At 45.8% G+C, this 17,901-nt stretch overlaps 1 protein-coding gene across 5 annotated transcripts in view; it reads left to right on the forward strand.

Annotated features, from left to right (window-relative positions):
- Window positions 1–17,348, forward strand: part of Oca2 (OCA2 melanosomal transmembrane protein) — a 310,843-nt gene extending 293,495 nt beyond the window's left edge. For all 5 annotated transcript variants that reach the window (XM_063249815.1, XM_063249819.1, XM_063249816.1 and 2 more), the window contains one exon: window positions 16,816–17,348. In XM_063249815.1, coding sequence (XP_063105885.1) covers window positions 16,816–16,900 — 85 coding nt within the window. In that variant the 3' untranslated portion in view covers window positions 16,901–17,348. The remainder of the gene's footprint in view (window positions 1–16,815) is intronic.
- Window positions 17,349–17,901: the final 553 nt, after the last annotated feature.

The following is a 17,901-nucleotide window of genomic DNA, read 5'->3' on the forward strand; positions in this document are numbered from 1 at the left end:
TGGGGAAACAGCATCCCTCACTTATCCCAGGAATAAAGCTTTGATATTTTGTTTGAGGCAGTAGAGGTAGAGACCTCTTCTTTAAGCGTTTAAGGGGAAAAAAGCAGAAGAAACCTTAAAATGCTCTAAGCACGAGGACAGGTTCCATTACCCATGGAGTCCAGCTCTCCTTTCATACCCTGGCAGCCTCTGAGATGCCCTTCGCTCTGCTCAGGCCCCAGGCTCAGGTTTCTAACTACCTGAATTTCAGCTGGAAGAAGCAGGGAGGGGATTTAACCTGACTCAGGAGAGGAGAGGACAGGAATCCCATGTGTTCCCCGGTTCTGGTGAAGTTACTAGCCCAATACCATATCTATGGCATGGCTTAACTTTTAAAGCAGAAAATCTGAACTTGAGCCATGGTCAACACAGTAGGAATTCTTTGTGCTCAGGGCTTCCTTCCTGAAATGTGATATTCCACACTGAGAGGCCACTTACCGGCTTCAAATTAATATCGAATGTGGTCCCCTACAGGCTTGTTAAGGAGAGCTTGTCTGCCTCCATGATTCTGGGATCATCCCCTCAGAGAAAGGATGGAGACGACCCCCGTGTGTTGCCCAGTAAGAGCCGGTCACCCTCTTCCCGTACAGGGAATCCAAGGAGACAGCAGTGAATCAGCACAGTAGTCCGCACCAAAGCTGCACCCACATTCTGGCAGTTTGGGGTCACAGCTTTAGGAATGAGTTGCTCCAGTGGTCTGCTGCAGCGATCCAACCTTGGGGTGCTCCTGACTCTTGAGGCAAAGTGAGGGAGCCCCTGGGTCAGCCCAGGGCATTGAGGCCAGGGCTCAGGCGTGGCTGTGTTTGGATGAGTTCCTGATGCCCAGGAGCTTTGTGTACTCTATGGTTTCACTGAAAACACCATTAAGGTTAATGCCACTGCCCATCTGAGCAGCAGGATGGGCCGGAACCACAGTTAGAGAAGGAAAAGTTATCTAAAATGCAAAAAATATGAAATATTTATAGTAACAGAAGTTTCAGGGCTTCATGACTGATAGGCTAAAAGAACAGAAGCAAATTATGACCTCAAAAGTTACATTAAATGCTGGAACAAGAGTCAGGCAAAGCAGAAAAGCTGGGTAGCACCCGCTCCCCATATCCCCAGCATGAATGTGAGGAATTTGGCACTAGAGAATGCTGTAGACCAGCTGCCTCAGAATTCGTGTGCTGAGATATTAACCTGCAGTATCTCAGCATGTGCACATATTTGGACATGGAGTCTTTAAAGAGGTGTTTAGTTAACGTAAAGTCATGAACGTGGGGTCTGAGCCCATCCCACCAGTGTCCTTAGGGACACTGAATAAGGGAACGAGACAGAGACACACCCAGTGGGGTGACCAGATGGAGACACAGGAGGAAATGGCCATTCACATACCGAAAAGGGAGGCCACAGGAGGAAGCAAACCAGGGCACCTCGGAAGACCCAGACTCTCAGCCTTAGAGCCAAGAGAGGATAAGTTTCCAGTCCCAAGGCCACACTTGGACCCCACCCAGCCTGTGGCACTTTGTCATGGCAGCCTAGGGGCCCAATGGGGACAGGCTGACTTGTAAGGTCCTGATGTCAGGGGTGAGCCCAAGGCAGGGTGTGTTTGGTGGCTGCAACTGCAGACCTCGCAGGGATCTGCTTGCAGGAAGGAGACACTGAAAATCATCTGGCTGATGGTCACCAAGGAGGAGTGCGGAGAAGGCAGAAAAGGGAGGAGCTTAAACACGAAGATCGACTTTAATACTTCAGCGGATAATGATGAGAGAGATCACCTTCCCACGGGGCCTTCCCTCTGCGTGCCCAAATCTCTTCTGCTTATGAGGATCCTGTCACATGGCATTAGGGCTCCACCCCCAAGACTTCACTGAACCTTAGTCTTCTCTTCAGGGACCCTGTTCCTAAACACGGTCACATTCTGAGGTACATGCATTGAAATCTGAAGGTCACATGTTTACCCATCAAAGCTAAGAAATACAATGGAGTACTACTCAGCTATAAAGAAAGATTGCATCAAGGCTTTTATAAGTAAGGGACACGACCCGAGACCATACTCATAAGTAAAATAAATCAGGCTCACATGTGTAAATACCGTATTGTCTCCCTATGGTAAGAAACCGAAAGAGAAAATAAGATCCAGAATCTGTAATAAATGTTGTGTAAAGTAAGAAACTGCTCAAAGGGGAAAATAACTGGGATAGGGCAAAGGAGGAAAAAAAGGAGAAAAGGAAAATGATATAAATTTGTTGTATATGCATAAGGTAGCTAAGTTGACTATACTTCTAATTCTATTAGTCCTTGGAAAAGAACAGTTAAGACTCATATGATTGGATCAATTTTGCATGTCTGTATCTGGTAACCAAAGCAACCCTTTTGAGGATAACAACATGCAATCTTACCACCATTGTTAAATTCCTATCATCTTGTTGTGAAAGCCTACATTGTTATCGTTTTGGGTTTGTCGTTGTTGTTTATTTGTCTCTTTTTGTTTTTATTTCCTGTGTCTTTTTTCTCTTAAAAATTTAGAAAAATAAATATGATCTCGCCTGTGCTCAGTGGCTGCGTCTCTGTCATCAGCCTGGGGATGGCGAGGCAGAGACCGGTGGAGGGACTCTGTGCTGGAGGCCTCCAGGTCTCAGCTACGCCCAGGTCAGGGGTCACACTGGTGCCCTCCTGCTGCTGGCCACAGGGCAAGGCAGGGCAGATGGTGAAAACATGGGCTTTTACCTTTGTATCACGACACCTGATTCATACAGTAAGAGTTCATGTTAAAATTCAAAAAGACAGGCAATGTAATGCTTTTAATTTTCAAAAATATGGCATCAAGATACAAAAAGTAAACTCAGAAACTAAAAGGAAATTAACATAAACTTCATCATAATGGACGACTTCAAGTAATACTACCTCTAAAAACTTGAGTTACTAGATATGTAGTCCTCTCCACTCTCTGTGAAGGATATGCCTTCTTTACAAGAATCCACGAAACACCTACAAAAGTTCTTCATGCATGGAGCCATGAAGACAGTTCCAGTGCTTAGCAGTGGTATTTCCAGGCCAGCTTTGAGCACAAGATAATAATTTAAGTTAAAAATGAAAACAAGGGGCTGAGAGTGTAGGAGTAGTAGTATTAGAAGTGATCCTGTTAATAATGCTAACAATTATTTAACAGAGTTTGTAGTAACAGTGACACAGCAGTGACAGTGCCTCCATTCAGAACGTTTGTGAATGCAAAGCACTAGCATTACGAAGTGCCGTGCAAGACACTGTTTTATACATTTTATTGATTACCTTTGTAGCACAAAATAGCATTTTGAGGGAAAGCAAGGCTCAGAGACGTTGTTCAGGTCACAGTAAAACTGACTCTGGCCGCAGGCTCCACCCTGCCTGCCCTCTGTAGTCGCGGGCAACTTGCCTGCTCCAAGGACAAGCAGTGCCCACTTCCCACAGTCCTTGTCACTCAGGAAAGAAGTGCAGCCTTTAGTATTTCAGTTGTTTGTAGATTGAAGGAAAACAATACAGACACTTTCTGATTTAACCATAGGCTTAATTTTTTTTTTCATTTACAGTGGTGTAAAATCAATACGAATTTAGTGGAAACTGCCCAGAGTCTCGAATTTTGATCTTTTTCTGGGCTGACGTTGTGTGGTCAGACCCTTCCTCATGATGCTGAGCAGAGGCTTTGAACTGCAGCTCCCAGCCTCACAGGATTGTGAGGAAAGCGGCTGGTCACACAGCACACTGTGCCGTCAGCCAGGGATGGCTGTGTCCTCCCTGGACGTCCCACTGATAGAGAGGAACAAAACTCCTGACCTGCTAGGTGTCCGGAATGAGTTCCTGTTCCCTAAAATCAAGGAATGAATTTTAGAAACAACAGATGTTAAGAACAGAATATATTTATTGAAAGAAAGCTTTTGTCTGAGAGACGTCTAGAAAGTGTCCCAAATGGGTGCCAAAGACTCTGTCTTTTCTAGGGATTTTTATAGAACAAAACCATGAGGTGAGACTGGTCTAAGGTGGGGAAAATGTGAACTCACAAGGCAGGTAGCATGAAGTGGGACAGAGCTATGGCCAACCAATTAGATTAATTGCATGGGTAAAACTGATACAATCAGGGACAAATGGGGAAGCGAGTCACATAGCAAGCGGGATGAATAACAGGGCAGTGGCTCTTCCTGTAGGGCTTGGGATGGTGACTCCTGCTCTCCTCAAGGTGATAGAGACCGAGTTAGAGAATCAGTCCCTGATGCTTTTCCGTAGGACATGTGGGTACATTTGACTATCTTTTGTTGTGAAGCCTGGTCCACAGCAGAGGTGTCTGACTCCCCCACAGTTGCAGGGTCCCTGGCCTTCTGCACTGGCTCCTACGAGGGCCCAGCCCTGTGTGCCTGCCTGTAATATTTCTGTCTAGCTCAGTTACCCATGACACCGCCAAGCCTCATGCTCTCCTAGGTGGACTTCTGGGAGGTGGCCGGATTGTGAGTGTGGATTACTGGATCAGTCTACTGATTAGTTTGGTATGATTATAGGTGATGGAATCACGGAGAGGGAAACCTCAACCTGGTGTGGGTGGCCCTTCTTTCTGCTCACCTTGGCATGGGCTATTTCTCCTCTCCCATGCCCCCCTACTTTGGAGCCAGTTGACTATTATCAGGACCTCGGCCTTGGACAACCTATCTCCTGCGCAGGGATACAATAAGGGAATAAAACAGACAAGGTGTATATTTTACTTACAAGGAAAGCAGAATGGTTAACATCAAAGAAGGACTAAGACCACAAGGCACCATGGCCCTGGCCTTTATTAGGTGCACAGCTTGATTGTGGGTGCACCCAGGAACAGATCACAGTTAACTAATAACCTATTATCTGCTGACATTGACTACTTAGCCAGAAGGGACAGTCCTCAGCTGTGGTGTTTACTTGCTGCGAGGCACCAGGAGGCCACAGACTGCCCACTGCTCCAGTGCTGGCCATTAGCTTAAGGATTAGCCTTCTCTGTAAGGCAGCCTAGGACAGACTCTGAGTGTGATTATGCCAACCTGTTAATACCAATCATTGCTTGCTCTGCCCCAGATCAAGCCAGTCTCAGCAACCATGGACTGAACCCTCTACAGACTTCTACAAAGCACTAAGATAAATCTTTCTCCTTTAGCTTGTGGGTGTCAGATTTTTTGTTCCAGCAACAAGAAAGTTACTAAGACAGCTGTCTAGGGAGCCAGACATATTCAATGCATTTTCTATATGTTTTCAAATTACTGTGAGGTTATTGGGGTATAACCCACTGCAAATTGAAGAGCACCTATACATGAACAAAATACCAGAAAAGGTGGAGGAAACAGACTCACAACATAAAGCCAAGCTCACTGAACCGGAAAATCAAAATGGTGGAATTGGTAAGCCAGAAGGTAGTATTTTGGGTTAACTATTATTGATAGTACAGATAAAGCTTTGACATCAATGAATTCATACAATGAAAAAGCAAAAATTAACAAAAGTACGCATTAAAAAGTATGGAGAACAGCCAGACTTGAAGGCTGAGGCAGGAAGTTCGCTGGGAATTTGAGGCCAGCCTGGACTACATCGTGAGACCTTGTCTCAAAAGAGGAAAGTGTGGTAAAGCAGAGGTAAAGACAGTTAGTTATGTGAGGATACCTGCATTACCTCTGTGATAATAAAAATAAGAATTTTTATAAAATGGATATTTTCATGGAAAACTATAGATCATTAAAATCTTAGAACATAATGGAATAAATGCACGTTCTCTTTGAATCTGCTGTGACCATTCTCGTTTTCTTTGATAACTAAGTGCTCCTCAGTGCTGAACATCAACCCCACGGTCATTTTTCTTAATCGTCCTGCACTCCGCTGAGCCCCGCAGGCCACCAGTCGGGCGCTGCTGCTGAGGAATGGCTTGCTGTTGGCTTCCGCTTCGTAACACCGTGCAGCGCTCGCTAGACCAGACTGGAGATTCGTTTTGACATCTGTCTCTTCACTGTGAGCTTCTTGCAGGCAGGGACCAGGGACATTTCTTCCCTTCCAGCGTCCACAGGTTATCCCACCCCAGTGCTGTGTAAAGTTAAGGCATAAATGACGGAAGAGAGGTGGAGTGGACCAGGGATGATTTTTGGTGGTCACAAAGAGCTGGTGGTGTTTACCAGTCAGTGGGAAATGCCAGGCGAATGGGCAGAGCTGAGACGTGCTGGTGGGAAGGTCCTCGGGGAGGGCCACGGCAGTGAATCCAGCGGGACTCACCTGCAGTGGAAGACAGGAAGGCGGGCGAAAGTGGCAAGAGCTTGCTGGCTAGAAACGATGAAAGCTGTTCAACTTGGATAAATGTATTTCTAAAAAAAATCCAGTGAAGGAAGGTCATGTTCTGAATGAAGATGGGAGAAGGTGCTCGAACAGTTTAGGAGCAGCATTGAGAAGAGCTGTGGACGGCGCTTACACCTGACGCACCTGCTGGACTGGGTGACCTCGTGGTGCTCAGTGGGTGCTGTGCAGGTACAGGGCTGCCTACACTGAGGGGTTCAAGGAAGCAGAAGCCTGGCTGGCTGTGGGTCTTAGGGTGTGGAGGGCCCCAGCCCAGAAGTTGGCCAGAAAATACCAAGACTCAAGAGGTGGCACCTCAAAGGCGGAGTGGGCCGGGGGAGCACAGCCTGAGGGAAAGGGAGGTCCAAGACAGGTGATATTCTCTGCTTCTTTCTCTGCTTGGCTAAAAATGATAGATCATTTCATAAGGTTGAAGGTATGAAACCGACACGGCAAATTGGAATCTCCTCACAGAGGACTAAAGCAGGAACAAGCATCTCCCTGGGAGCCTTTCCTTTCCGGGCTTTGCCTCTTCACTTCGATGCACGGTTTCTCGCCATGATGCTGTGACCGTTTCTCTGTCATCGCCCGGGTCCTTCCTCACCCGTGCTCTGTGCTATCTCTCGGGCAGCCCTCACCGCAGCCTGATGGGTGGGACCCTGCAGGAGCTGTGGAGCCCCGCCCCCACAGAGCCTGCCCTCTGTCCTCTCAGCCCTGCAGCCTGTCTTCTCCTCCTCACCTGGATTCCCTTCTTCCTTGTGAGGGAGACGCAATGACTGGCTGTCCGGGAGGCAAGAGGCTTCTCAGCTGTTCTTCATGAGGAGGGTTGGATAGTCTTCGTCTGCAGACCCCCGGAGGTGAGGTCTGAGGCCCCTCAAATGTGAGGATGTGAGGGTAACCCCTGTTTTAGGTCCAGAGGAATCCAGTGGCAGGCCGTGGAGCTGGACAGTGCAGATCTCTAGGGATACACTGGCTATGGAAAGGGGCCACCTTGTGTCACCTGGCAGGAGCTGAAGCTGTTTCTGCCTCTGCTAACAAACAGGTATCTGGAGGGATGAGGGTGTGGCCTAGTGATGGACACTTGCCTAGCAATGGGTAAGGTCCTGGGGTCTGTGTTTTCCAAAACCTTTGGTAGAGCTAATGCTTTTTTGAAAGCACACCAAAGAAACCAGAAGGAAATAAAACAAAAGGAGAGAGAGAGACAGAGAGAGAGACAGACAGACAGATAGACAGAAAGAAAGAAAAGCAGGCATTATCTTTGCAGAACAACAACAGTGAAATAGCTCTTTTGGAAAGCAGAATAAATAAGAAGAATGATTTCAGTCTAAGATTCAAACAGGAGACTTCCATCAGCAAACAGTTCTTGTTGAAAAGCAGGTCTCTGTCCAGCATGCTGAGCTCCGTTAAAATGCTTCAGGCACGGTCCTGGGCCGTGCATTTCCCAGCAATCTGGAAGCCTCAGTCCCGTGGAGCCCCGAGTGTCAGTGCGGGCATATTTTTAACTGCAACTACGTGCAATGCAGGGAATGTCTGGGCACCCACCTGACATTTTGCATCTTGATTTCGGCTTTGACATTCAAGTGTTTTTGTCTTCCGCAAGACTGTGATATTAGAGCCAGAATGAAGTGAAAGGAATCACAGAGGGAATTGAAAGCATAATGTGATACTGGATGTTGAGCAAATTCGCTTTTCCGAAGCCTTTTGGTAGAGCTATCGCTTTTCTGAGTGCACTGGAGAGCAAGACAGATGCATCTGCTGGGAAGTGAAAGGCCCCGGGTGAACTCGGCGCGTCAGTGTCCTGTGTATTTGGAGTCCTGCTGGCAGAGCCAGGAAGTCATTACTTCCTCTCTTCGAATAAATCTCCTTCCAGCTGGCTCTTGGCTGGGCAGTGAGCAAAACATTGAAACTCCAATCAAGCTGCCTCACTCCTCCGGGGAAAAGCAGGGACCCCTGGGCTTTGAAGTTGTGTCTGGCCTTCGGAGTTTTCTAGAATGAGCTGCTGCAGGCCTGGCCTTCGTGTCTGTGTGGCTAACATGGGGAGCCACTGCTAACACAGCTGCCCAGGCCTGGCCAAAAAACAACTCCATCACGTTGCTTGACTCCATCTAACTAATGTCAGAGGAATTTTCTTTCATGGATTCCAGGATGCATATGGGAAAAGCCAGCCTCGTGAGCTTCCTGAAGGGCAGGGATGTGTCTGGGTGCCGCAGAGCCTGCTCCCCAAGCTTGCCGTTCAGACCATGTTCTCTGCAGAAGCTCTACTCCAGAAGCTCTGTCCAGCCTGTGGTGGCTGGAAGCTGTGAACCTGCCTGTGTAAAGGCTTCCAGGGTGAAGACCAGCCCTCCTGGAGCTGTGCTGCCCAGTGCATTTGGTTGGTCACTCCCAGCCACTGGGGCTGCTGAGACTTGAAATGCAAAAACTCCAGTCCTGAGTGTTCAACATGGCGGACAGACAGCAGCAGCTACTGAAGGCTCTCTGAAAGCCTCGGCTCAGAGGCCAGGAATGATGCGGACTAAGGAGATATGAACCAGTAGAGATGTGCTCTGCTGACTCAGGAACGAACTGGGCTGAGAGAATCCAACTTAGAATGCGGTCCTGGCGCTAAAATAGGAACAGAGAAGTCTCGGTGTGGAGGCTCGACCGCGCGCCATTGGAAACCGCGATTTGGGTTTCCCGCCGCCCGGCGGCTGGCTGCCTCCACAGCGGCTCAGCAAGGAGAGACGCGCCGAGCTCTGGGAACAGGAGTCTGCGAACGGAGTCGGAAACAGGACGGACAAGGAGGAAAACTGACTGGTGGCGAGGTGAGCGAGAAACTGACTCCCTACCACAGTTTGACTCCAGCGGAGGTTTTTCTGGGCTCGGGCAGTCCTGTAAGAGCAGGGCACAGTGGCAACTCCAGCCGCACATTCCCCTCTCGGACGGGATTGGTGAAAGGTGCCTGGCCTGAGTGACGCTGCTGGCGGACTCCCTAGGCTGGCCTAACCCAGATCCCAGAGCCTGACGGTGGCCCGGAGGAGCGACCGACTCCCGCGTAGGCTGCCTCCTCCGCAACTCCCTGGTGCGCAGCGGTGGGCGGGAACAACTAGCCAGCGCAATTTGATCAGGCTGTGGCTGACAGGCAGGGAAGCCGGGCCTCCTATGTAAGATTGCATTTTATAAGGAACAGAAAATATGGGGAAGGGAAGCAACAAAAAAGGCTCCTCGGCCCCCAATCCTGAGAATCAGGCAATAGTGGACACCGCACCAATATACATTAAGCGCCATATAGAGAGCCTCATAGACCAATTCAGGAATGAAGTTATCAATGACCTGAAGCTAGAAGTATGCAGAATAGTTAGAAAAATGCTAAGCACCACCCAGGAAAAAGCAGATGGTGGAATGGAAGAACAGAAAAAGAGGGGAGAATTGCTTGATGGAGAAAACAGAGAAAGCATTGAGTATGTGAAGCAGGTTCAAAGGGACTATCAAGAAATTAAGAAGTCTATCCAAGACTGGCATAACAGCTTGAAAGAAACTAAGGACAGACTATCTGAATTGGAGGGCAGACTTGAAACATGGGAGAATGAAATGAAAAACTTCTTAAAAATAACAAAGAAACACACAGCAATAATACAAAGACAAGAAGATGATAAGAGGAGCCATAACTTAAGGATTAAGAACATAAAAGAAGAAGTAGGGACACAAACAAGTGAACTACAAAAGCTACTCACAGAAATAATCCAGGAGAATTTTCCTAATTTAGCAAAAGGTAAAGATACTCAGATGTATGAGGCATACAGGACCCCAGCTACCTACAACCCTAACAGAGAAACACCCAGGCATATAATAATAAAAATTCCAGAAATTCAATACAAGAACAGAATATTAAAAGCTGTAAGAGACAAGAAACAGATCACTTACAAGGGAATACCCATCAGAATTACAGCAGATTTCTCTTCACAAACCATCAAATCACGAAGAGCATGGGGAGAAATAATTCAAGCTTTGAAAGATAATAATCTCCAGCCAAGATTGAGATATCCTGCACAACTGTCCCTGGAAATTGATGGAAAAACGAGGTGCTTCCAGGATAAAGAGGAACTGGGGGAATTTGCAACCACCAATTCAACCCTACAGAAAGTATTGCAGGATATTCTAAAAAAAGAAAAATACAAAGAACCCAGAAATAGTGGCGGGGAGGCCACAACGAATGGAGCAGAGAACAAAATGAAGAAGATAAACTGACAGCTACTGACAGAAAAAGAGCTCAACAGAAATGAGACAGAGAAGATTGGATGATAGGAACAGCTTTTTTTGGAGAAAATGACATCTTAATAGGTAATGCTGATTTAGTACCATCTTGCTTTGAAGTCTCATCTAGCTTTTGTTCTTCTGTCTCCAATGGTCTAAACAGGTTGTATCTTATTGGATTTTGTTATGTACGATAGTATAAGCAAAAACCTTTTAAAGACAAGGAGATTATACAGAGACCTTTGTTCATTTTCTGTTAGTCGATTCTAAATACTCTATAATGCTGTCATTCTCTTAAATGGTTTTACATTGTTTTGATATACTTAATGGTACAGTATATGAAGTTGTACTCAAGGACTTCAGGGAGGGAGTCAATATGGTAACTATTTTTGGGTCAGGATTATCTGGTGGTGAAACACTATTCTGCTTAAATGGTTATGTTTTGATCTGCCCTGTTTCGCTGTTATGCTCTCTTTTTTCTCAATCTCCACTCCATTATTTACTTTTTTATTTTTATCCATTTAATTAAAGGGAAAAATGTAGCAGGATATAATATAGTAACCCACTTTGACTTTCTATTATCTCGATTTGAAGCCATGTATTACTCTCACCATCTTGTTTTTGACTGAGGTTCCTCTATTCTGTTTTGCTGGATAGTATCAGGTTCGAAAGTTTAGGCATCAGCTGAGAAGATAATGAGATTCATTATAACGCCCATTCTCATTGACTTTTATCTACTTTTGAAGACCTACAATATCTCCAATGTTTTGGTTTTGTCGGTTTTATTCTTTACTGTTTTGTTCAATTGTATTACAACTAATGATATAGGCAATTCTATTAGAAATAGCGGGAGGCATGATGGTAACCATTGTTGATCACCTTGTATTATGTTTTTATATTATCTATTATATCCACCCTTTTGACTTGACCGATTCTGTTCTGTTATGTCACATTTGGTTTTACTCTCTTCCAAAAAAGCAATAAGAACCATGGGAGCAATGAAACCCAAAATGTGTAATAGTCACTGTACAAAAGAGAGGAAAAGAAAGTGCTCTAAACTATATAACTGCATGTATATTTAAATGTATAAGAGAAAATGATATCACAGAGTTTTATTGGATCATTGAACAGAACTGTTTGCAGTATCATTGTTGGAATGTCCACTCTACAAGCTTTAATTTTGTGACTTGAACAATTATTTCTAAGATGGCAATATGTAATCCATTAACTAGTGATTTCCTACTGCGCATTTTTTTCTTCTGTAAATCTGTATAACTTGTACCCCTTCACTGTTTTTTTTTCTTTCTTTTCTTTTCTCCTTAAAAAAAAAAAAAAAAAAAAACTCCACCTGAGGCACTTTGTGAGCAGAAGCTCCAAGTGGATTTTGAAGAGTAAGAATTTTACAAAGAATGCAAAGTATTTCACTAAAATTTTATGTTGATTATATGGCAAAATAATATTTTGCGTATGCCATATTAAATAAAATAGATGATTAAATTTAATCTCACCTATTTCCTTCTTGCTCTTAGAATTGAAAATTTAATATTTGGAAGTGTTTTGCTGTGTGTTGCTGCACACAAGGTAGGCCTTGTTTTCTGTGTGGATAACGGTAAGCCACCAGATTCCTCCCCTTCTGGGGACTTGCTGAACACATGACTTCTGTGGAGAGTGATCAGGAAATAGGCCACACTCTGTGGACCTCAGGGTCTTGGGCACAATTACTGTGCTCCACCAAGGTAGCTGCAGAGCAGCCAGGACAGGAGGAGAACCAGTGAGAGCGGCTGTGGTCCCAAGGAGTCCTAGTGACAGAAAGAGACCGGCGACACTTGCGGTCTGGAAGCAGAGTTTGGTGGCTCCCAGCCTTTATAAAGGGGCCCAATTACCAAGTGAATTCTCCTTGGATTGGGAAAGTACATTTTACATTCGTAGCCCTTGCCTATGCATATCTCTGTGCCTCTGGCGCCCCTCCCATGTGTGAGTACCTTTGAACACGTGTGTGATTCTTCAGTGGCAAATCACAGACCAACTAGCAGATGAGGAACAGGATATAAAATATGGTTGGCATTTGGCAGCAATCCTCCAAATTCCTGCCTACCCTCCGGTCTCTCTCTTTCCCTGTGTCTCTCTTCCCATTGACTGGGTGCGAGTTTGTGTCCTACCGGGTCGCTTGCGGGGAGGCTACGGGCAGGGCTGGCATTGGTCTGGGCTCACTGGGTCTCCTGAAGCTCAGTGGATATTACCATCTCCCAGTTGCCCTCTCTGAGACTCTGTGGCTTGCTGAGCGGATGTTAAGCCGTATCTTGCAGCCTTCCTCCAGCAGACCTGCTTTCAGCCAGACTCTGCAGCTCCAGGGCCAGGGCAGCAGCTTTCCTGGTCCAAGTGGTCTCCTCTCACCCAGCAACACTTGCTCGTCTGAGATATCTGCCCACACTGGGGTTCAGTGCTCACCCCACATCCCTGTAACCCCACACCCAGCCTTGCAGCTCCGGATGTTAGCCGAAATCACAGCTCTCCTCCCTCAAGGCTGGTGACTGAGCATCCTCTGCAGAGAAGTCTCTTGCATCTTTTGTTCATTTTCTAATTAGCTAATTTAGTGTGCGCACTGTTGAGATTTGAGAGCGCTTTATGAATTCCAGATTTATCAGGTCTTTAGTCTTTATCAGGTTCATGCTTTTCTGATATTTTCCTGGTCAGTATCCTGTCTTTATTTACTCTTGACAAAGTTTTCATTGAGCACAAAAGATTTAGATTTTGAAGTTGACTTTATCTTTCTTTGTTGTTTACGGACCCATGATTTTGGTGTCTTGTCTAAGAACCCTTCACTAACTATAGGCTCCACAGACTTAATCTTATGATTTTTTTTGGGTGTGTGTTTTATAGTTTTGTGTTTTGCATTTAAATCTGTGCTTCGCTGTGAGCTAAATTTTGTGTGCAGTGGAAGGCTGAGGTTTCACTTCATCCTCCAGGCTTTGGCTGACTGCTCCACAGGCTTTTGTTTAAGATGTGGCTCTGTGTGCACCTTGCTTTGGATTCTTTGTTCTGCTCACTGGTGCCCCTGTTTGTACCTCTGTCTGTGCCCTGCTGTCCCCGTTACTGTTCTCCACACTGAGCCCCCACTTTGGGAAGAGTTGGCCTCCCACTTTCTTGTTTGTCAAGATCGTATTTGCTGTTTTAGATTTTGTGCCCTTCTGTATTAATTTTAGGATCAACTCGCTTATGTCAAAAAATACAGCTCTGATTTTGGTAAGAATTCCATTACATTTTAATTAATTTGAAGCAAACAGATATTCTGACTATGTTGAGGGTTCCATTCATGAATATTTTGTCACTGCATTTATCTGGGTCTTCTCCAGTTTCATTCATTACCATTTTGTAATTTATGGCATCAGGATTTAAGCTGGTGCTTCAGTATTTGATGTGGAAAGATTATAAGCAGCACTTTCCTGATTCAGTGGTGAATGCTGATCGTACACTGTGGCCCTTCTTGCAATCACTATTTGCTGATTAGCTTTAGGGGGTTTTGTTTGATGTCACTTTTTTATAGATTTCTTGCAATGACCCGCTTTGCCCTGATGCAGCCTTGCTTCTGAAATACACTTAGGCGATTTCAGTACAGCCGTTCCTGTCTTTTTGATTAATGGGTTATCATTTCCAGTCATCTGATACTGTTACAGTTGAACTGAATTTCTTGTAGATGGAACACAATTGGACACTGAGGGCTTCTGGTTTGCTTTTCAGTGCACTCTTTAACCTTGCTTTTAATGGCATATTTATACCTTTCACATTTGATATAATTATTGATATATTTTCTCTCCTTTAGATTTTCTATTTCTTTTTCCTGACTGTCTAAGATCTACTTCCTAGAGATCCTCTTTGGTGTATTTTTAGTTTTAGTTAATGCATCTTTTGGTGTAGACATTTAGTGGTTGCTGTAGGCTTCATATGATGCACACATCACTTAGCACGGTCAGCAGAGGTTTCACCGGTGCTAGGCAAGTGCAGAAACCGTGCATCCCTGCAGGTCCCTCCATGCTTACTTGCACTATAATTGTCCTTAATTTTCCTGTATATTCCTTGAGAATAACATCAGACAGGTGGTAATGCTTTTGTTTTATTTCGGTTGACACACTGAAATTGCACATGTGAGTGGGGTACAATCTGTTGTCTCAGGACGCGGAGCCACTGGCTAATGACGGCTTTGGGGAATCATCACATTAATCACCTTAAACATTTGTCATTTCATTGCAGCTAAATTTTCAAAATCCTCTTTCCTAGCTATTTGGAACCAACTTGTGCTCTAACTATCAAGCATAATTTAAGAACTCGAGTGAAGAAAGAGCTCTGACCGTGTTTGACCGTATTTCTGGCTGTTCTTTCCTTTTTCCTCCCCGGTGCTCCAAGACGCCTTCTGATGTCATTTCCTTTGTAGTTGAAGACATTTCATGTCGGTGTCACTCCCGGCCGGCAGGAAGGACACACAACAAAGTCTGGCAGTGGACAACCTTTTCTTTTATTTTCCTTCTCCGTACAGCCTGCCCCGGGAATCCTCCCGGCCGAAGCCTCTGTTGGTCCGCTCCCCGCGGCTCCTTGCGTGCTTCTCCCTACAGTCTGTCCCGAAGCCTCTACCGGTCCGCTCTCCGCGGCTCCTTGCGTGCTTCTCCCTACAGTCTGTCCCGAAGCCTCTACCGGTCCGCTCTCCGCGGCTCCTTGCGTGCTTCTTCTGCTTCTTTTGCTTCTTCTTCTTTTCTTGGCGGGAGAGGCACTCACTTTTATAGGGTTACAGTGGCCAACCAGTTCAAAGTGCGCGATGCGGGCTGATTAGCTAACATCAGTTGTTGCTAGGCAGACTATCTTACAGGGCGGGTTGTGAAGCAGGAGATCTTACAAGGCGGGTTGTTTACCAAGCAGGAAGCAGGAGATCTTACAGGGCGGGTTGTTTACCAAGCAGGAAGCAGGAGATCTTACAGGGCGGGTTGTTTACCAAGCAGGAAGCAGGAGATCTTACAGGGCGGGTTGTTTACCAAGCAGGAAGTAAGCGCCATCTTAGCACACTCGATGGGAGGGGTAATCTAGCTCAGGCTTTGCTTTTTCCTACAGGCCTCACGTCCGCCAAGTAAGGCGACCGGGCTCGGCCGCGGCTCCCAACAATTTCAGTATTTTTTTTTAGGGTCAGATGGCTGTTTTTTGTTGTTATTGTTTTTTGTTTTTGTTTTTTAATGGGAAAATGACTTGATTCCTTCCTTATTCCTGAAGGATATTTTTGATGGATATAAAAATCAGGCTGGGCAGCTCTTTTCTTTCAGCACTTGAAAAATGTGCTGCCTCCTGCTGGCCTCCGTGGCTTCTGAGGAAGAAGTTTCTATTTTATCTCTAGGCCAGCTGTCAAATTTTTTTCTCATTCCTTTCAAGGTTTTTGTGTTTCTTTGGTTTTCCAGAAGTCTGAGTGTATTGTCTTGGCGCAGATTGCCAGGGTCACTCTTGGGTTTGCTCAGCTTATTAGACCTTCAGGTGTACGTCCTTCGCCCACACGCGGCCACCATGACTGGAACCTTCCCCGTCTTGTCCCTCGCTTTCCGCCCACTGGGCTGTGGTGACACATGTTGGATCTTTTGTCCAGGCCCCGGTCCTGGAGGGTTTGTGCTTCCCACGCCCAAGTCTGTTCTCTCTCTGCTGCTCAGATGGGAAACTTCTGTTGCTCCACTGTGAAGACGGTCGACTCTTTCCCTTGAACTCTGGGGCAGGTGGAAGGGCAGGCGCCTCTCTTGGCCGTTGCCCGGGCGGGGTATCGTGCAGTGTTTACAGTTTTCCTTGTGATATTTACCTGGAACCTCACAGTTACTACCTAAAATAGTTCTGTCTAGCCATGCTACTGGTTTCTCGGTGCTTCCCTGGAGCAAGCAGGCTTCTGCAGAGCCTGTTTTCTTTGTGGGGTCTGCTATCCGTGGAATCTCTCGTGTGTCAGCCTGCCAGTGAGTTATGTGAGGGGGTGGGAACTTTGGGGAAGGTTTCAGTGCTGTAAACATCCATTAAATATCTGAAAATAAATTAAGCGAGCCTCAAATAAATTGCACCCAGGGGGAGATGTCCGGTAGAAGCCTCCATCTTGATAATCTAAGCTATGACTAGATTTTTACTTCAAAAATAAAAGATAATGGAGTTCATGACTCTCTAAAGATCTCTGCAATCATGCAGTGTGGTGAACACGGCACCCCATAGTCCGCAGCAGACACAGAGCTCTCACCCATGTCTGTCTTTCAGGTTGGGGTTCCCGATGATGCTCGTGTCCTGCGCCGTCGGGATGTGTTACCTCCTCGTGGCTCACGTTGTGCTAGGATGGAATTAGTAGCAGTCGCCGTGTGAAGATGAAGGAAACCAACCCACCGTCAGCGTCAGGCCACAGCCACCCCGACCACCCTGTGAAGAAGTGCGGTGCTTACCCTGGGGCGCTGCAGGTGCTTGGCAATCAGTCCTCTCGTCCCTTCTCCCTCGGGAACAAATGCAGGAAATACAAGATAATTTACCCAAGGTTCCCTGACTGGAAGCCACATGTATTTTTAAAACATTTCTTGCTATTCTATGTAGGAAAAGATAAAAAGTCACTTAAAATAGCTTGCGGTTTGTCACTTCTCTTGAGGCTAAAGATAGTTTTTCTTCATGTAATTGCTTTTCATGTTAAAATAATCAGCATTCAAATCATATGCCCTGAATATAGACTTTCTGAAAATGTATGCCACTTGAAAGGAAACATTTTGTACATCTAAAAAAAAATAAAGTGTTACTTAAAAAAATTATGGAATTTATTAATTTCTTGAGTTTTAATTAGTTTGCATTATGTAAAACTACATCTTATCCATTTATATTTTTCTCTGGAGTTTTTATGTTATTATTTAAAAGACTGGGAATTTGACTTGCAGAAGATCAGAAGTGTCTTCTAAACAATACTTTACATGTTTATCAGCCTGAAGCACTGATTTTCCATTTTGAAGGTGACCCTACTTCGGTCATGACCCAGAAGTGCAGGCAGTGCCCCTGGCTCTGTTCTGTCTGTTGCACTCTGGTGCTTCAGCCAGTGTTTATCAGCTGCATCTCTTCTGTGGAGCATTCCCGTGAGGCCCGGATAACGAGGACAAAGAGCCAGGGTCCTGAGCTTCCTGGGAGGTCTCCTCTGCACTGTCCATCAGTGTCGGGGCTTAGCCTCAGAGGAAGAACCTTCAGTTTCCAGCTGTCTGTGTGCAGCACCCTGAGATGAAGATGTCCTCTGCTCGGGAAGGATCACTGTGTAGCACATCCGGTTTCCAAAGGTTTGAGGTGTGCAGGGCACTAGTAAGGGGAAAGTAAGAGATC

Source organism: Cavia porcellus, unplaced genomic scaffold (genome assembly GCF_034190915.1).
Source record: "Cavia porcellus strain 051 isolate PalLab524CR breed Dunkin Hartley unplaced genomic scaffold, mCavPor4.1 scaffold_6, whole genome shotgun sequence".
Lineage (NCBI taxonomy): Eukaryota > Metazoa > Chordata > Mammalia > Rodentia > Caviidae > Cavia > Cavia porcellus.